The sequence below is a fragment of the Trichosurus vulpecula genome, chromosome 3 (genome assembly GCF_011100635.1).
Source record: "Trichosurus vulpecula isolate mTriVul1 chromosome 3, mTriVul1.pri, whole genome shotgun sequence".
Classification (NCBI taxonomy): Eukaryota; Metazoa; Chordata; class Mammalia; order Diprotodontia; family Phalangeridae; genus Trichosurus; species Trichosurus vulpecula.
The window spans coordinates 81,489,001-81,506,721 of record NC_050575.1 but is presented as its reverse complement, the minus strand read 5'-3'; the positions used below and the strand labels follow the sequence as shown (position 1 = coordinate 81,506,721).

Here is a 17,721-nt window from a genome sequence, read left to right as displayed (position 1 = left end):
TTCTCTAATTATTAGTGATTTGAAGCACTTTGTCATAGAGTTGTTATTAGTTTAGATTTCTTCCTTTGAGAACTGTATGTTGATATCCTTTAACTATTTACCTGCTGGGGAAAGGCTTTTGTTGTGATGGATTTGAATCAGTTCCTTACATATGTTAGATATGAAACCTTTGCTGCAAAGACTCTACCCCCAGTTAATGGCTTCCCTTCTAATTTCAACTATATTGCTTTTGTTTATACAAAAAATCTTAAATTTTTGGTAATAAAACTATCCATTTTATCTGCCGTATCTTTTATTGATCATTAATTCTTCCTTTATCCATAACTGTAAAAGGCAGCTCCTTGTTTGCACCTCTATTTTTTTATGATGTAATTTTTATCTACCCTTTCCCTATCCATAGCTACAAAAGCTATTTCATGGTTTGCTCCTTTGATTTTTTTTTTAATGATATGACTTTTATCTAAGTCATGTATCCATTTAAAACATGTCTTGGTATACGTTGTGAGATGTTGGTCTAAATCTAATTTCTACTTTCCAGTCTTTCCAGAAGTTTTCGTTGAATAGGAAGTCCTTACCTCAGTGTTTGGGGTCTTTGGGTTTATTAAACACCATAAACCTACTGTTTTTACATTTGTGTATAGTATGTTCCCTCTGATTGACCTCTCCTTTTTAACTAATACCAAATAGTTTTGATGATTACTGTTTTATAGTTTAGTTTGAGATCTGGTATTACTAGGTCCCCCTCCTTACTTCTTTTCATTTTCCCCCTTTGAGATTCTTAACCTGCCACAGTGTATAGAGCACCAACCCTGGAGTCAGGAAGACATCAGTTCAAATCCAGTCTTATTAGCTCTGTGACCCTGGGCAAGTCACTTAACCTCAACTGCCTCTTTAAAAAAATTCTTAACCTTTAGTTCTAGTGGAGCAGTAAAGCCTGGGAGACTGTGAGAGGAGGGCCCCTAGGTGGTCCAGTGTTCAGAGCATTCTATGGCTTTTGAAGTCAGAAGACTTGGATTTACATCTTCCCTCTGTCATTGAATACTGATATGACATGGCCTGTCTGGATCTCTGTTTCCTTAGCTGGAGGGGATTGGATTCGATGACCTCTAAGATCTTGTCCAGCTCAAAAACCGTGACTTTGCGTGTATGGCCTGGATGTTTTCTGGCAGCAAAGCAGGTAGACTTTATGTCAGCTGGACGTTTTCCTGCATCTGTGTGAGAATAGATGCGGCATTTGCTTATGCCCTGGGAAAGTGAGGCTCTTGTCCTGTGGGCTGTATCTTTTCATAGTGTCTTTGTGGGTGGATGGATTGTCCTGGGTGATATTTTGTCCATTTGTCTTATCTCCTGTGGTAGATTCTGGTCTCCTTGAGATTAGGACCTGCCTTATTCATCTTTCTGTTCCCTCCCAGTGGTACAGTAGGTTTGGAGACAAAGGACCTTGGTTCAGATTCTGGCTCTGATACTTCCTGTGTGATGCTGGGCATGTCACTGGACCTCTCTGGGCCTCAGGTTCCTCATCTGTAAATTGAGGACCCTTCAGGTCCCTTCCAGGTATAACTGGGTGATCTTATGTTTCCACCCCTTTGCACAAATACAGTAGATGCCCTGGGGTCAGGAAGACCTGAGTTCAAATCGCTTACTAGTTGTGTGACCCTGGGCTGGTCACTTAAATTCAGTTGCCTCAAAAAACAAGCAAACAAATCCTCAAAACAAAAAACAACCAAATATTCGTTGAATGAATGACAGGGAGGTGCTAACCCTGAAGTGTCTAATAATACAATACTGTGCATCCTCGGCACACTCAAAATGCTGGTTATTTCTTAACTATTTGAATGAAATAAATCAAAAAGCATTAGTTAAGTTTTACCACTTATTGCGCGCCTAGCACTATGCTAATTGCTGGGAATAAAAATATGAAAAGGAAAGCCAACCTTGACTTTAAGGAGGCTATTTTCTAAAAAAAGACAACACACAAAGGGGTGTAGTGGATAGGAGGGCACCTTAGTCTGAAAGTTGTGGGGGTCAGGCCATTGGGAAGTAGTGGTCATATCACATCTGGGAACAATGGCAGAACTGGTCTTGTTCATGGTGCCCAAACTGGAGAAAGTAAGGAAAAGAGCATTTATTAAGCCCCTAGTATAGGCGAGGCACTGTACTAAGTGCTTTACAAATATTACCTCATTCGCTCCTCACAGCAACCTTATAGGTTGGTTCTATTTTTAATCCCCATTTTACAGTTGAGTAAAGTGAGGCAGACAAGTCAAGTGACTTGTCACAGGTCACGCAGCTAGTAAATGTCTGAGAATAGATTTGAACTCAGGTCTTCCTGAGTCCAAGCTCAGCCTCTATCCAATTACTGAGCCATCTAGGGAGCTGATGAGGCTGTGGAAAAGGGATGAAATAAAGCATGGTCTAATTCACACACATGCTTGAGCATGCACGCACACATGCATGCACATAGACACACATATACATACACAGACACCCGGCAGCAGCCTGTGGGGGCTACGTTCCACTCCCTGTACACTACATTCCACCTCCTCCCTCCACGCCTTTGTCCAGGCTATCACTTGTGCCAGGAATGCACTCCTGACTCCTACCTCTCTGAAGCCCTAGCTTCCTTCAAGGCTCAGCTCAAATGCCATCTCCTCTAAGAGACCTTTTCTTGATTCTCCAAGTGAGTAGTTAGTGCTCCCCCAAACCTCATCACTGGGTATTTATTTTGTGGATGTCTTGCATTTTTTTAATCTGTGAGCATGTGCCCCTCCCCTCTGCTCCTTGAAGTAGAAGTTTCTTGAAGGCAAACTGTCTCACTCTTATTCTTATGCCCTCTCTGCCTAGGGCATAGTAGCTGTTTAATACATTCCTGTTGATTGATGGGTTGACTGGTAAGAGCATTAGAGGTCATAATGGGCACATTCAAGCCAACAGTCTTCTACCCTTAACAGACTCTTAATGCGGGAGTCAGAGTAAGAAGATCTGGGATCTAGTCTCAACCCCTCCCATTAACTTGCTGTGAGGCATCAGCCAAATTGCTTTCTTATTCTGGGCCTCAGTTTCCCCAACTATAAAATTAGAGAGTTGAACGAGATGATCTTCAAGGCCCCTTCTAGTTCTATGCCTTTAAATAAGGTTGGGAAGCAGGAGTAGGGAGGCTGAACCTAACCAAGGAGTCTGTGCAACAAGAGATCAGTCAAATTTCCCTCCTGCCTCCTGGGACTACTCTGGGTCCAGACACAGGGGATTCCAGATGTTCAGTGAAGGCCTTGCTGGATTTGGGGCATACCCCTTTCAGCATTATATGATATCCGATGAGTGTCAGAGCTCTTTCCCCGCTTCACTAGGAGAGCTCAGCCTGGCCCTGAGCGACAGATCAGAGCTGGAGGTGGCCATAGAGATACTCTGGGGGTCGTTTGGGAAGGGTCAGGATCAGGAGGCTTCCTTCCCCTCCACCCTCTCCAGCCGAGGGGAAAGGCAGCTGTGCTGCTGGGAGGCTGTGGAGGGGCTGGAGGGAGCCACTTGGCGGCTGAGCCTCTTGGAAGCATTTCAGGCAGTTGTTTCTCGGGCAGGGGCTCCCAGAGGCAACTCTCCCCACCCAGCCTGGGAGGAGGGGAAGTGGAGGGCAGACAGCTGTGTTCACTGGTCCGCATGCAGCACAACATCTGGGCTTTCAGTACAGCCAGACCAGCAGCGTTGAAGGGCTCTGAGTGGGGCAGTGTCTGACCAGTCCCCCAAGCCTGGCCCCCCAATGGAAGGTAGGAAGCATCTGCAGTTCAGTCTGAATCTGAGGGAGCATTGGCATATGGGGGCATGGTAGGGGTGAAGTATAACTGCATGGGGAGGGTGGTAAAGGGTGTGGAGATGGACTCTGGGAAATGTAAGAGAGTAGAAAGAATGGCTTGGGCAGGTAGAATTGCTCCGTGGGGACAATACAAAGGGCTAGGGAAGGGCTGTCATGTTTCCGTATTTGTAAATATTCTTTCCTTGTCTATGAACACTAGAAAACGTACACTTGTGGTCTACAGTATTTAGTGGCAGGGGTAAGAAGGAAGCAGATGCCAGAATGGGACATAGGATTGGGCAGACAGCATGAGGGCTAGGCTAGGCAGGGAACACAAGCACGGGGTCATTATGAGGGAGTGAATAAAAGGGTCCCTGGGGAGGGTGGCAGGCAGTGAAGTGTCAGATAAAGTTCAAAACATAGCAATGAGGGGCCTCACCCTCACCACCTCCATCCCAGCCTTGGCCATCCCCATATCTTGAGGTCCTTACCAGAGATTCCATCTGTTTAGTTTAGCAAGGCAGGAGACCCCAAAGATTAATTTAGATAAACTTGGCGGAGTAGGGATGTTCCCAGTTTGCTTTATCCCCCATAACCTAGGGGCTTGTCCCAGGAGCCTCTGAAGAAGGAACTTGAATAGCACTGGATGAAGGTAGGCACCCCCAGAGAGGACGGTACAGGCCCCCCCTACCACACCTGGATCCTCGGACCCTGACTTTCAAGCCTTCAATGGAGAGTTACTCTTGTGGACCCTCAGTTAAGGGGGCTAGGGTGTTTCTATGCAGAGTCACTGAGAACAGGGAGAAATATGTGCTGTTCAGGGCTATTTCTGATGCCTTGGGAGTGTCCCAGGGCCTGTGTGTGTGTGTGTGTATGACTATGTGTGTTTTCCTTTTCTATTTTCTCACAGCTGTTTTCTCTCACTATGTTCTTGGGTCTGGCAGCAAACAGCCCCAGCTGATTGAAATGTCTCTGGGGCTAAAGAAAACTCGATTCATGTGGGATGAGGTTATGGGAGTGGGGAGGGGGCCACTTTCTTGGGGGAGGGAACTGGAGGTGTGCCCTTTGGGGCTCGATGGTGGTTGCCACTCAAAGACTGACCCACTTGGTCCCTAAACCCCCTCACCATTCTCCTCCCCCTCCTCCCTCTTATCTCCTTTTTTCCCCCTCTTTTTCTTTGCACTACACTCTCCCTCCCTAAGCTTGCTCTCACCTTTCAGTGGGTTGGGTTCTCCACTCCACAGCCACTTGGAAGAGTGAGATTAGACGCAGCTTTCACTGGGTGGAGAATTGGGAACGTCACTAACACCGGCGATGCCGTGTCTGGAGCTGCTCATCAGCTCCTGGGAAAATATAAACACTGTGGGAGGAAATCCAAATATTGCCCTGATGGAAAGAGACTTCCGATTCTTCATCCGTAGGGAAATAGAGTCACTAGGCCCGGAGTTATTGGGAGAGGGAAGCCTGAGTCATCCTGAGTTTAAGGGTGGGACGGCAGGGGGGGTGGACCCATAGCTTTAGAAAAATGTGTTCCCCATGCAACTAGTTTTTTACCCTTCTGATCTCCAGCCTCTTGCTCTCCCCTCCTCAACCCCTTTCTCCTCTCACATTTTCCTCTTCTCTGTCTCCCTACCTCCAGCTGCATCCCTTCCCCTCTCCCACCACCCTCTCTGTGCTGTTTGGCTGTGATTCAAACCCAGTTCAGTCTCCTGATTCCCAGCCTGCTGCTGGGACACACTGTACCACACTTGGAGTCAGAGCTCTAGTGCTGAAAGGGACTTTGGGGGCATCTAGTCCAACCTACTCATTCTACCAATAAGGAAAAAGCAACCCCAAGAGGTTGTGACTTGTCCAAAGTCACATAGGTTTTAAGTAATTGGGGCAGGGTTTGAGCTCAAGTCCCCTGAATAGAAGGCTTTTTTCCACTCTGCCCATTTGTTTCCTTTGGGGTCAGGATGTCATCCTGGCCATTTAGATATGCAAATGGTAGTACCCCCAGCAATGGACTGATTAGACTAGAGGGCTTCCCTGTGACCTAGCAGATGAAAGGAAACTTGGTACCCCAGTGGAAGGCAGAGGGTTTTACGTTCATTCCTAAGTTCCACTCACACCTATCAGATTGACAAAGAAGACCAAAAAAAGAAAATGGCAAATATTGGACGGGCTGGCTGCAAGAAAACAGACACATTTATGCACCGTTAGAGGAGCTGGGAGTTGTAACAGCCATTCTCAGAGATTCCTATAGAAGTTGGGAAACCAGAATAGACCGGCACCCTAGAATCCAGGACCCATCAGGCATGCATTTTGGTCTAAATCAGCAATAATACAGAGGGAAATGACGACAAAACTTTCTGCGTAAAGAACGGAAGAAACTTAGAGAAAGTTTAGCTGGACTGGAAGTGGGAAGCAGGGCAGAGCTGAGAATAAGTCATGAGCTTCTTGTACTGCCAAGCATAGACAGACCTGGACCAGAGAGGCTGGATTCAAGGGAGTGAGCAGAGACGTTCTGGACCGAGGACTCTCTAAGCAGCTTGGGGCTTTGCCTCAGAGTACCAGCATGATAGTGGAAGGAGCTACCAGAGGTGGGGTACCTACAGCCTCGAGGCCGCATGTGGTCTTCTGGCTCCTCGAGTGCAGCCCTTTGACTAAATCCAGACTTCACGGAACAAATCCTCTGGGGGTTCTGTGAAATTTAGATTCAGTCAAAGGGACGCACTTGAGGACCTAGAGGGTCACATAAGGCCTCAGGTTCCATAACACTGATAGAGATTTTTTTTTTCCCAAGATAACTACCATTTCCCCAACTCAACTAAGCTGTCTATCACAATGATGAAACCACTGAAGATATGACTTCCACCCACCCATCCCTCCTCTTCCTGTTATCATGGTGGCCTCTCTGTAGATAACTAAGCCCTGTGGAAAGGCAGGTCAACCCCTCTCCTGGCGCAACTGCATCTGCTGTGGAATGGCTCTGTGCGCTGCTAAAATCTCTCCACCCCTATTATCCTTTGCCTTGCTCAGTCCCCATCCCCTATCCCCACCCCACTGAAAGAATTCTTCCTTCTGGCTCTATCTCTAAGACTTATCTTCTCAGCTGAACAAAGCTAACTCTTCAGCCATTCCTTATATTTCTAGTTGCCAATATGTGTATCATTTGGCAAATGATATACAAATTTATTGGGCAGCTAAGTGGCTCAGTGGATAGAGCGCTGGGCCTGGAGTCAGGAACAGTTATCTTCCTGAGTTCAAATCTGGCCTCAGATACTTACTAGCTGTGTGACCCTGGGCAAGTCATTTAACCCTGTTTGCCTCCATTTCCTCATCCGTAAAATGAGCTGGAGAAGGAAGTGATAAACCACTCCAGCATCTTTGCCAAGAAAACCCCAAATGGGGTCATGGAGAGTCAAACGTGACTGAAAATGACTGAAAAACAATTCATATTTATCAAAATATACCTCATTTGATCATAAATTTAGAGTTAGAAGTGACCTCAGTCTAATTCTTCACCCTACCCCCAGTTTAGAGGAAATGAGGAAATTGAGGTCCAGAGAGGTAAATGACTTGTCCAAGGCCACACAGTGATAAACAGGTGGCAGAGCCTAGTGTTCTCCCTACAGGAAGACTCACTTATAGGCCATCTTGCTGAATGTTAAGTAGATGTAGTTGTACTGAAAACCATGATCAAGCCCTTACTATTGACCTTCAACTCTTCCATGAATCCATGATACAATCAGTCCCTCCAGTGATGCAGATCCGGATCCTTTTCAGACTTCTTGGCATTAGACTTGGAATTGACCTGGGTTTGAATTCTGAGTGAGTCCCTTCACTTGAGTGAGTGACCCTCCATAGGTCATTTCGCTTCTTCCAGATTTGTTTTCTCTTTAAAATCGGGAAGTTAAACTAGATTATCTCTAAGGTCCTTTCTGGCTCTAAGAACCCATTATCCTATTTGGGAGTGGGGTGACCACCGAGGCAGAACATCGGAGAAAAAAAGAAGAAAAAATCTCTGTGTTCCTTCAGAATATTTGAGAAGAATGAAAGTAGTCAAGGCAGAAGCCAGAATCCCTTCCTCCTCTGGGGAGAGAACGGGGGTGGGGAGGTGCGGGGGAAGGAGGAAGCCAGAGGGTGAAGGGAATGGCGCACAGCTGCCTGTCTGGGAAGGTACCAGAACAAAAGCCAACATCTCTGCGTAATACCAGAATGGTGACTAACCCTCCCATGTCCTCCTGTTCTTTACTCCCCTACTTTCCAGGGTGTTATAGGATCATAGGAATTAAAGTGAGAAGGGATTGTGAGGATTGTCTCATCCACTTGCTTAATTTTAATGATGAGGAAACCGAGGCCCTCAGAAGGAAATCCACTGGTTCTGGATTCAGAAATCTGGGGTCCGAATTCAACACTTCCCACTTGTGCCCTTGGGAAAGTTATATTGCCTCTCTGGGCCTCAGTTTCTTCATCTGTCAAAAGAAAGTTGTTGGACCAGATGGTTAACAGTGTGTCCATTCCGGCTCTGGATCTATGATCCAATGGTCCAAAGTTGAATGACTTGCCCCTCTTAGATTTGAGCCCAGCTCAACTGGCTCTAGAGACAATGTCCTTATACACTATGTCATGCTGATTCTTAGCGATGCCTCTGAGCGTTGGGACAATGCCTAGTGCATAGCAGGTGCTTAATACAGCTTGTTGATTGATTGACAAGGTCCCTATGAGTGCATTGTCAAGGCAGCCTTCCTAAATACCTTCTTCAAACAATAAATAGGAAATTAGCAAGAGAATGTGCCATGTAAGGAAAAGTGGAGTGAATTTGGAGTCCAAGGGCCTAGGTTCGATTCTGAGCTCTTCTACTTACTACCTGTGCAGTCCTAGGAAAGTCACTTAATTTCTTTATGCCGTATTTATCCTTCTCTCCTCTACAACGGTGCAATGGAAAGAGCTGAGTGCAAATCTTGGCTCTGATACCTATTACCAATGTAATTTTGGACTACTAAGTAGGTTCCCAAAGTGGGCAATACCACCCCCAGGGGGCACTGGCACTATCCACAGGGACGGCAGTAGCCTCGAATGCAATTGGGGGGGACACTGAATAAAAATAAGGGGGCAGTGGAAGCATAAGGAGAAAAGAGAAGAAAATTTTGAAAAACCATTCATACATGTTTCATCTGTCATGTAATGGAGTTAAAGTCATAGCGATCGCATGATTTTCCACATAAACACACAAAGTACAAGTTATGACCAATCAGTGGTCAAATCCACTGACAGGTCTTAACAAGCAAGTTCTGGCAGGTGAGTGTATCACACATTATTGGGAAGTCCAGCATACATTGGCAGGAATACATGCGTGTAATGACTTGTTTAAAATATAATACTATATGGTCACATGATGCAATATTGCATCATCAAAATTTCAATGCATAAATTTACAATAAATTATTAAATTTAAGATGGGTCATTTAAAAATCATATTTTTTGAAATGCTGCAAATTAAAAAAAAATTTGTTGAAGGGTTAAAGAAAGAACATTTCCATGGAGGTGCTGAGTAAATTTTTTTTTGAAAAGGGGGTGGTATGCCAAATAAGTTTGGGAACCTCTGGACTAGATGGTTTCTGAGGTCCCCTCCAACTCTAAATAGATGATCCTATAATCTGAAATTAGAGTGATCCATTTCTCTAATGCTAGTGTCCACCTGACATCTGATTGGGTGGATATGTTGTCTGGCCTCTTGGTAGAGAGGGAATGTTTCCTCAGCATTTCCTATTTTATCTATTTTAAATTTAATAGGTTTTTTTTTCAAACAAAGATATGCCATAATCTCCCTCCCCTCCTGCTCCCCTCCGCTGAAATTGAGAAAGCAAAAAAAGATAAAAGTCTATGCTACAAACACATAAAATCAAGCAAAACAAATTCCCTCATTGGTCATGTCCCTCCAAATCGCTCCCCTAACTCCCCCCCCCCCAAAAGCCTTGATCTGAACTCTAAGTCTGTCACCTCTCTCTCTGGAAATGGGTAGCATTGGAGTGATTGGCTGTTGTGTTGATCGGAGTTCCTAAGAATATTAAAGTTGTTTGTCTTGACAATATTTTATCATTGTATAAATTTTTCTGATTCTGCTCACTTAACTTTGCCGTGGTTCATATAAGTCTTCCCAGGTTTTTCTGAAAGTATCCCTTCCCTTCATCATTTCTTACAGCACAATAATATTCCATTATAATCACAGACCACAACTTCTTCAGTCATTCCCCAATTGATAGCATTGCCCTAAGTTTCCTATACTTTGCCACCATAAAAAGAACTGCTATAAATATTCTTGTACATATGGGTCTTTTCCTTTTTCTTTGATGTCTTTGGGGTATAGACATGATAGTGGTATTGCTGGATCAAAGGGTAATAGCTTTTGGGGCATAGCTGCAAATTGTTTTCTACAGTAGCTGGATGAGTTCACAGCTCCACCAGTTATTTTAATGTGCATTTCTCTAAGTTTTAGTGATTTAAAGCTTTTTTATATATGGCTATTGGTATCTTGAATTTCTACCTCTGAAAACTGCCTGTTCATATCTTTTGACTATCAGTTGGGAGATGGTTATTATTCTTATAAATTTGAATCAATTTCCTATGTAAGAAATTTTCCGCAAAGATTTTCCCCCCATTTAATGTACTTCCCTCCTAAATTTAGCTGCATTGGTTTTGTTTGTGCAAAAATTTTTTAATTTTATGAGATTCATGAGACCATTTTACCTTCTCTGACCCTCCCTATCTCTCATTTGGTCATGACCTCTTTCCCAATCCATAGATCTGACAGGTAATTTCTTTCTTGCACCTCTGACTTGTTTATAATGTGACCCTTCATGTCTAGATCATATACTCATTTGGAACTTATCTTGAGATGTTGGCTTCTACCTACTTTTTGCCAGACTACCTTCCAGTTCTCCCAACAATTTTTGTCAACTAGTGAGTTCTTACTCCAATAGCTGGGATCTTTGGGTTTATCAAACACTTATCTATTGTGTTTGTTTGCTTGTTGCCCTGGGATGAGTGCAGAAGACATCAGGACTATAACATATCTCTGTATTTTGTGTACCTAATCTGTCCCACTGATCAACGACTCTGTTTCTTGACCAATACCAAACTGTTTTGATAATCATTGCTTTGTAGTATAGTTTGATATTTGATACAACTAGGTTCCCCTTCCCAGTTTTTTTTCATAGATTCCCTTAAAGTTCTTAACCTTTTGTTCCTCCAGGTGATTTTTTCTAGCTCTGCAAAGTAATCTTTTGGTAGCTTGTTTGGTATGGCACTAGATAAGTAAATTATTTGGGGTAATATGTTCATTTTTATTCTGTTGCCTCAGCCCACTCATAAGCAATTAATACTTCTCAGTTATTTAGATCTGTCTTTATTTGTGTAAAGAATGTTTTGTAATTGTGCTCATATAGTTTGTGAATGTGCCTTGACACGTAGACTCCCAAGTATTTTGTACTATCTGTAGTTCGTTAAAGTGGAATTTTTCTATCCCTTCCTCTTGGCTTTTGTTGGTAACATACAGAAATTATGATTTATGTGAGTTGATTTCATATTCTGCAATTCTCCTGAAGTCAATCGTTTTAAGTAGTTTTTTTAGTTGACTCTCCAGGGTTTTCTAACATTGTCCATTTCATGAACTGCAGGTCACATGAGTAGTCAGTCACTCCCTTACTTTCCAGCCTCATTGCCCCTCAGTGCTAAACTGGTTTGCCTCTCCCTTCTCTTGGTGCTCCTGGGTTAAGGCTACCTAATCAACCAGGAACAGAGTGTGCTGTTTCTCGGTCTTCTTGGGTCAGACCAAAAGCCTCCCCTGACTCCCAAGATCAGGGATGGGAAACCTGTAGCCTCGAGGCCACAAGCGGCCCTCTAGGTCCTCCAGCGAGGCCCTTTGACTGAATCCGAACTTCACAGAACATTCAAAAGGCTGCACTTGAGGACCTAAAGGACCACATGTGGCCCTGAGGCCACAGGTTCCCCACCCCTGCACCAAGGTGATATTTTTAGAAATAAGGAAAAGGGGAGAGAAGACGTCTAGGGGAGAGGAATTGTATGTCAGCTTAGAGACCTAGAAAGTTGACCAAGCTAATGAGGAAAGCAGAGCCCACCGTGTAGGAGTCAGAATACCTGGATTCTAGTTCTGCGTCTGTCACTAGTTAGTTGTATGATTTTAGACAAGTTATTAACCTACTTGACCTTTTGTCTATAGATCTACATCTGTAGAATGGGCATAGTGGGAATAAGCAAAGTGCCTTGGAAAAAACATTGGATTTGGAGTGAGAAGACGGATTTGAATTCTAGGTCTGCTACTTACCTGTGTGACTTTGAGAAAGCTTCTTAATGTTTCTGGGCCTCAGTTTCCTCACCTATAAAATGAATGGATTGAAGGCTTCTTACAGCTCTGAACTCTTCCGCTATCCGTAGATCTCACAGGTAATTTTTTTTCTTGCTCTTCTCATTTGTTTATAATGTTACCCTTTATTTCCAAACCATAGGCCCATGTGGAACTCATCTTGAGATGTTGGTTTCTACCTGGTTTGATTGACGTAGATCAATAGTCTGTGATCCTATGATTCTTGTGAGGACAAAATGTAATAAGAAATATGAAAAAAAATACTTTGACAAAAGCTCTGAGATTCAGATTATAGAATCATGGGCTAGGTTGAAGTTGTGAGGGGACTTCGAAGTCGCTTTGTCCAACTCTTACCCAAAGTTTGAACCCTCTCTGCAATATCCCAAGTGTGCTTCCAGCCTCTGCTTGAAGACCACCAGTGACATGGAAGTCACTACCAAAATGCACAAATACACACTCCAGGCTGCCTACTTTAAAGCGTCTCTAATTGTTGAGGGGTTTGTTTATATTTGTTGTTATTATCATTCAGTCATTTCAGTCATGTTCAACCCTTTGCGACTCCCTTTGGGGTTTTCTCAGCAAAGATACTGGAGTGCTTTGCCATTTCCTTCTCCGGCTCATTTTACAGATGAGGAAACTGAGGCAAACAGGGTTAAGTGACTTGCCCAGGATCACACAGCTAGTAAGAGCCTGACATTTGAGCTCAGGTCTCCCTGACTCTGGGCCCGGCCCAGCGCTCTATTCACTGCGCCCCCTAGCTGCCTCTTATACCTTGTAACCCTTCATGTATTTGAAGATCTTTGTCATGTCTCCCCCCGTGTCTTCTCTTCTCAAAGCTAAACATCCCCAATTCCTCCAGCTACATTTTGAGTCATGGCTTGCCATTCTGGTCCCTCTCCCTTAGGTCTGCTCTAGCTTATAATGTCTACTCTAAAATGTCATGGCCAGAACTGGAAACAGTGCTAGAGAAGTTGTTAGAGGAGGGTGGAAGACATCAGGACTAAAATACAGCTCATTCTGGACAATAACCCAAGTTCCCATTGGCTGTGCAGTAATAGCGTAATTTGTTTAAATATAATTTATTAAGTGCCTCTGTGCCAGACATGAGGCTAGGTGCAGGGAATAAAAGCACACAAACAAAAACAGTACCTGCCCTCAAGGAGCTTATGCTCTATTGGGGGTGGGGGAACCAGTATATATATAGGTAAGTGTGCCGAAGTGCAAAGAATGCTGGCTTTTGAATCAGAAGACCTCAGTTCAGATCCTGCCCCTCTACCTGTGTGACCTTGGGCAAGTCACTTCACCTCTTCCAGCTTCAGTTTCCTTATCTGTCAAATAAAGGATGTGGGATGAGATGGCTTCTGAGGATCTTTTCCCACACTAGATCTATGATCCCAAGCAGATACAAAATATATATTAAGTACAGAAAAGTAATTTTGGGCGGAGAGAGGACACACAGAGGAATCAGAAAAGTCTCTTGTAGGAGGTAGCTCTTGAAATGAGCTTTGAAAGAAGCTAGAGATTCTACAAAGTGGATGTTAGGAAGGAGCGTGTTCTAGGCATGGGGGCTAACCTGGGCAAAGGCATGGAGGTGGGAGATGGGAGGCAAAATGTGATGCGTGGGGAAATGGGCCAGTGCGGCTAGAATGTGGAATGCGTTGGAAGACAGCAATGTACAATAAGCTTGGAAAGTCAGGCTGTGAAGGGCTTTAGAAGCCAAAGAGAGGGTTTGCATTTTATCTTAGCAGCTATTAGTAATCATTAGATTGTCTTGAGCAGAGGGGGTGATGTGGTCACTACTGTGCTTTCAAAATATCATTTGTCAGCTGGGTGGAGGATGAGTTAGAGAAAGGGGAGGCTGGAGGCAGGAGAACCAATTAGGTGGTTGTCAGTATAGACTGGGCAAAAGGTGAAGAAAGCTTGAACTAGTATGGTGGCTGGGGGAATGGAGAGAAGGGGACGGATAATGAAGAATCAATGAGAATGATCAATTATTTAGATGTGAGGGATGAGGGAGAGGAAAATTATTTCAGAATTGTGAACCTGGGTAGCTGAATGGTAGTGCCCAGACCCCAAACAGAGTCATTAATCATTCACTGTCACCTTGGTGGGAGGCATCCATTGGGGTGCTCCAGGGATCTGGACCTGGCCTTGAGCTAGTTAACGTTTTTAGCAATGATCTGGACACAGTTAAAGATACCTTGGCCATCAAGTTGTCCAAAGCTGAATGGGATAACAGAGTTGGGATCCAAAAAGAACTTATCAGGCTATGGAATTGGACTGACTCGAAGAAGAATTTTTTAGTAACAAATGTAGAGTCTTACGCTTGAATTAAAAAACACAATGTCACAAGTATAATGTGGGGGAGCGGAGGGTTAGAAAGTTTGTCTCAAAAAGATCTGGCCATTTTAGTGGACAGCAAGCTCAGTTTGAGTCAGTAAGGTAAGGTGGCAACCAGAAAAGTTAATGACATCTTGAGATCCATTGAGAGGAAAATAGCTTCCAGGAATAAGGAAATGTTTAATAGGGGTAACCAGGTGGCACAGTGGATAGAGCAGTGGGCCTGGACATCTTCCTGAGTTCAAATCTGGCCTCAGACACTTACTAGCTGTGTGACCCTGGACAAGTCACTTAACTCTATTTGCCTCAGTTGCCTTTTCTATAAAATGAGCTGGAGAAGGAAATGGCAAACCATTCCAGCGTCTTTGCCAAGAAAACCCCAAATGAGGTCTTGAAGAGTCAGACACGACTGAAATGACTAAACAACAACCACCATGTAGGGTTGAAGTTCAGGAGAGAAATGAAGGATTTGGAAAGCTTCCCCATAGGGGGTGATAGGTGAACCCATGGGAGCCCATGAGATCATCAAGAGAGCATGTAAGAGTCCTTGGGGATCCCTCCAGACAAAGGGGGTAGTAGATGATGGTTGGGAAGACTTGATTCTCTTTATCCTTTGGATGGGGGCTTCTGATTATACTGGAGTTTGTTCAGATTTCCCTGTGAGTACCAAACATATGGCCACTCCCTTGTGTGGGAATTTAGGAAGCCAGGTGATCTGATGCCAAAGCTTGAGCATATCTCAGCAGAGAGATGGGAGGAAGAAGGAAAGACTGCTAGTGTATGAGGGACACTCTATCAGACTGTAATGATGTTATGTGGGATTGCCTCCACCACCAGGGGGCGCAAAAATCTAATTTTCTGACCAGGCGTAGAGGGGTCTGGTTAAATATTGTCATAGGTATAATGATGGCTCACTGGTGTTACTAGATCATTCTACAATGGTGTAGTCCTCACTGTATGTCTTACACTGTACAAGGGAACACAAAAAGAAGCATCCCAAAGTGAGAGATACTACCCTTGTCTCCATCCAGGAAAGAGCCAAGTGTCTATAGATGTCCATTTAAAACTGGCTGGATCTGTCTTGGAAGTAGCAGGCGCAGATGGAATTGGCCAGATTTCTAAATATCCTGTCTTTGAAATATCAGGAAACTCTGTGTTAGACCAGTCTCTGACTAAATACTCGAGGGAGGGCTCCGGAAGATGCTGAAGCCACCATCAATCCCTGATCTGGTTTCTCTCTCTCTCTAGAACAGGAGTCCTTAATCTTTTTTTGGTCCTGAACCCCTGAGGCAGTGTGGTGAAGCCTACGGGCCCCTTCTCAGAATCACGTTTTTAAATGTATGAAATACATGAGATGACAAAGGAAACCAATTACATTGAGATATTTTTAAAAAAGCAACAACAACAACAACAAAAAAAACCAAGTCCATTGACTAGAGGTGAACAACCTCTACTCTCAGAGAAGTAAGGCTTTTTTCCAGGGACAAGGGGGCCAGGAGTAAACCTACACCTAGACAGAGGAGGCTGCCACCCACTCGAGATGCTTACTAGCCTTGTGATTATGAATGTGTTACTTCATTATAGTTTCAGGGTCCTCAACTATAAAATGAGGCTGTGGGAGGCATCATGGTGCAATAGGAGGAATCAGCCTCCAAGACCAAATAAAAAAATCCTCTCTCTGGCTTTTAACATCTTTCACAACTGGCTCCTTCCTGCCTTTTCAGTCTTCTCACTTTTGGTTCTCCTCTGTGCTCCAGCAACATTGGCCTTGGTTCTGTTCCGCCCTTAGGGTGCTCAGTCTTCCCAGCACTATACCTTTTCCTTGGCTATCTCCCATGCCTGGAATGCTTTCCCTCCTGCCTCTGTTTCTTAACTTCCTTCGACACTCAACTCAAATCCCACTTACTGCAAAAGACTTTTCTCAAGCTCTAAGTCTTCAAGTCTATGAGTCTCCATTGAGGTGCTGCACGCAGACTTCTTTGCCTTTGTTTTATTTCTGCCTAAGACTGGTCCTGGAAGTGAATCAAAGGTATTTGCAGATTTGTAGATCCTAACCTGCAGTGGGGGCTGCAGTACTGAATGTAGTAGCAAGAAGAAATGGAATAGTCACTGTTCTCTAGCCTCAGGTTCTCAGTCTGGTTATAAGGTAGTGGGTAGATGGGAAAGGGCTCTTTCCTTTAGATACCTTGTCACCATGTTTAGATATAGTTATAACTGGAGTAGGGTAACTTGGGCTTTGCTAAGATGTCAAATTCAAGAAAGTGCTACCCAATATTTCAAGTCCTGAAGTATAGAAGCAGTAGAACTTGGGGCCTAGTTAGTTAAAAGAGGGTGACTCTCTTTACACTCTGTTGCATATGGCATCTGTGAAACTTGTGGCATTCTGCTGTGGAAACAGTCCAGATATGGTCATGACCTGCCTGCTTTAAGTTTATAGGATGGCAGTGTGTCACTCTATCGATTATCCAACAAGGGAGTACAACATCTGGTTGCCAACAGGTGGTTCTCTCCTTGGGCAACCAGTCCAGCAGCTGCCTCAGTTTCTTTCAAGAGCAAGTGTAGGACGTCCTTCCTAAAGACTGCAGCATCCTTACTGATCAGCAGGGAACATTCAACCTGCAAATGCCTAGGCTGGTCACCCACCAAGCACTCATTTTAGGGCTGGTGCTAAGCAGTTCAAACTCTTGCTGTTCAACTTTGGAGTTCTCTAGAGGAAAAAATAGAATATTAATCAAAATAGCAAAAATATTGAATCTACAGCTATAGTGCCACCCTGTGTCTAGGTGCTCATTTCTTTGGCTGTAGCCTGCCATGTTTGCAGGACTCGGAATCTCAACATATGATGACAAAATTTCTTGAATATAATTAAAACAGTAAGAAAAAATTTAAGTGATGCTACATGGAACCCTAGACCTTTAGACATCTCCTAGGCCTTTTCCTGCTTATCCTTTCAGATCTTCAAGGGTGGAGGGAGGAAATTCCCAAACCAACCAACCATTTCACACCCACAGCTCACAAAGAAATGTATATTGTGTGTGTGTGAGTGTGTGTGTATGTCTAGGACCCTAGTTCCATGTAATTGGTTACAATAAGGGAAATTGGGGCAAAACTGGTAGAAGAAATTAGTCTTTTCCTCCTTGTTAATTAAAAGGATTTTCAAAAGCTGCCAGTTACAGGACTCTAGATTTTGCCTCTCTGAACCCCAATCTTATCTCCAGTCCAGTATTTA

General features: G+C 44.0%; 1 protein-coding gene across 1 annotated transcript in view; it reads left to right on the top strand.

Annotated features, from left to right (window-relative positions):
- Window positions 1-3,680: 3,680 nt before the first annotated feature.
- The window catches only part of LOC118843287 (rho GTPase-activating protein 7-like), a 111,468-nt gene continuing 97,427 nt past the window's right edge, over window positions 3,681-17,721 (top strand). The window contains exon 1 of the mRNA XM_036750852.1: window positions 3,681-3,758. Within this exon, the coding sequence (XP_036606747.1) occupies window positions 3,752-3,758 (7 nt within the window). The 5' untranslated portion in view covers window positions 3,681-3,751. The remainder of the gene's footprint in view (window positions 3,759-17,721) is intronic.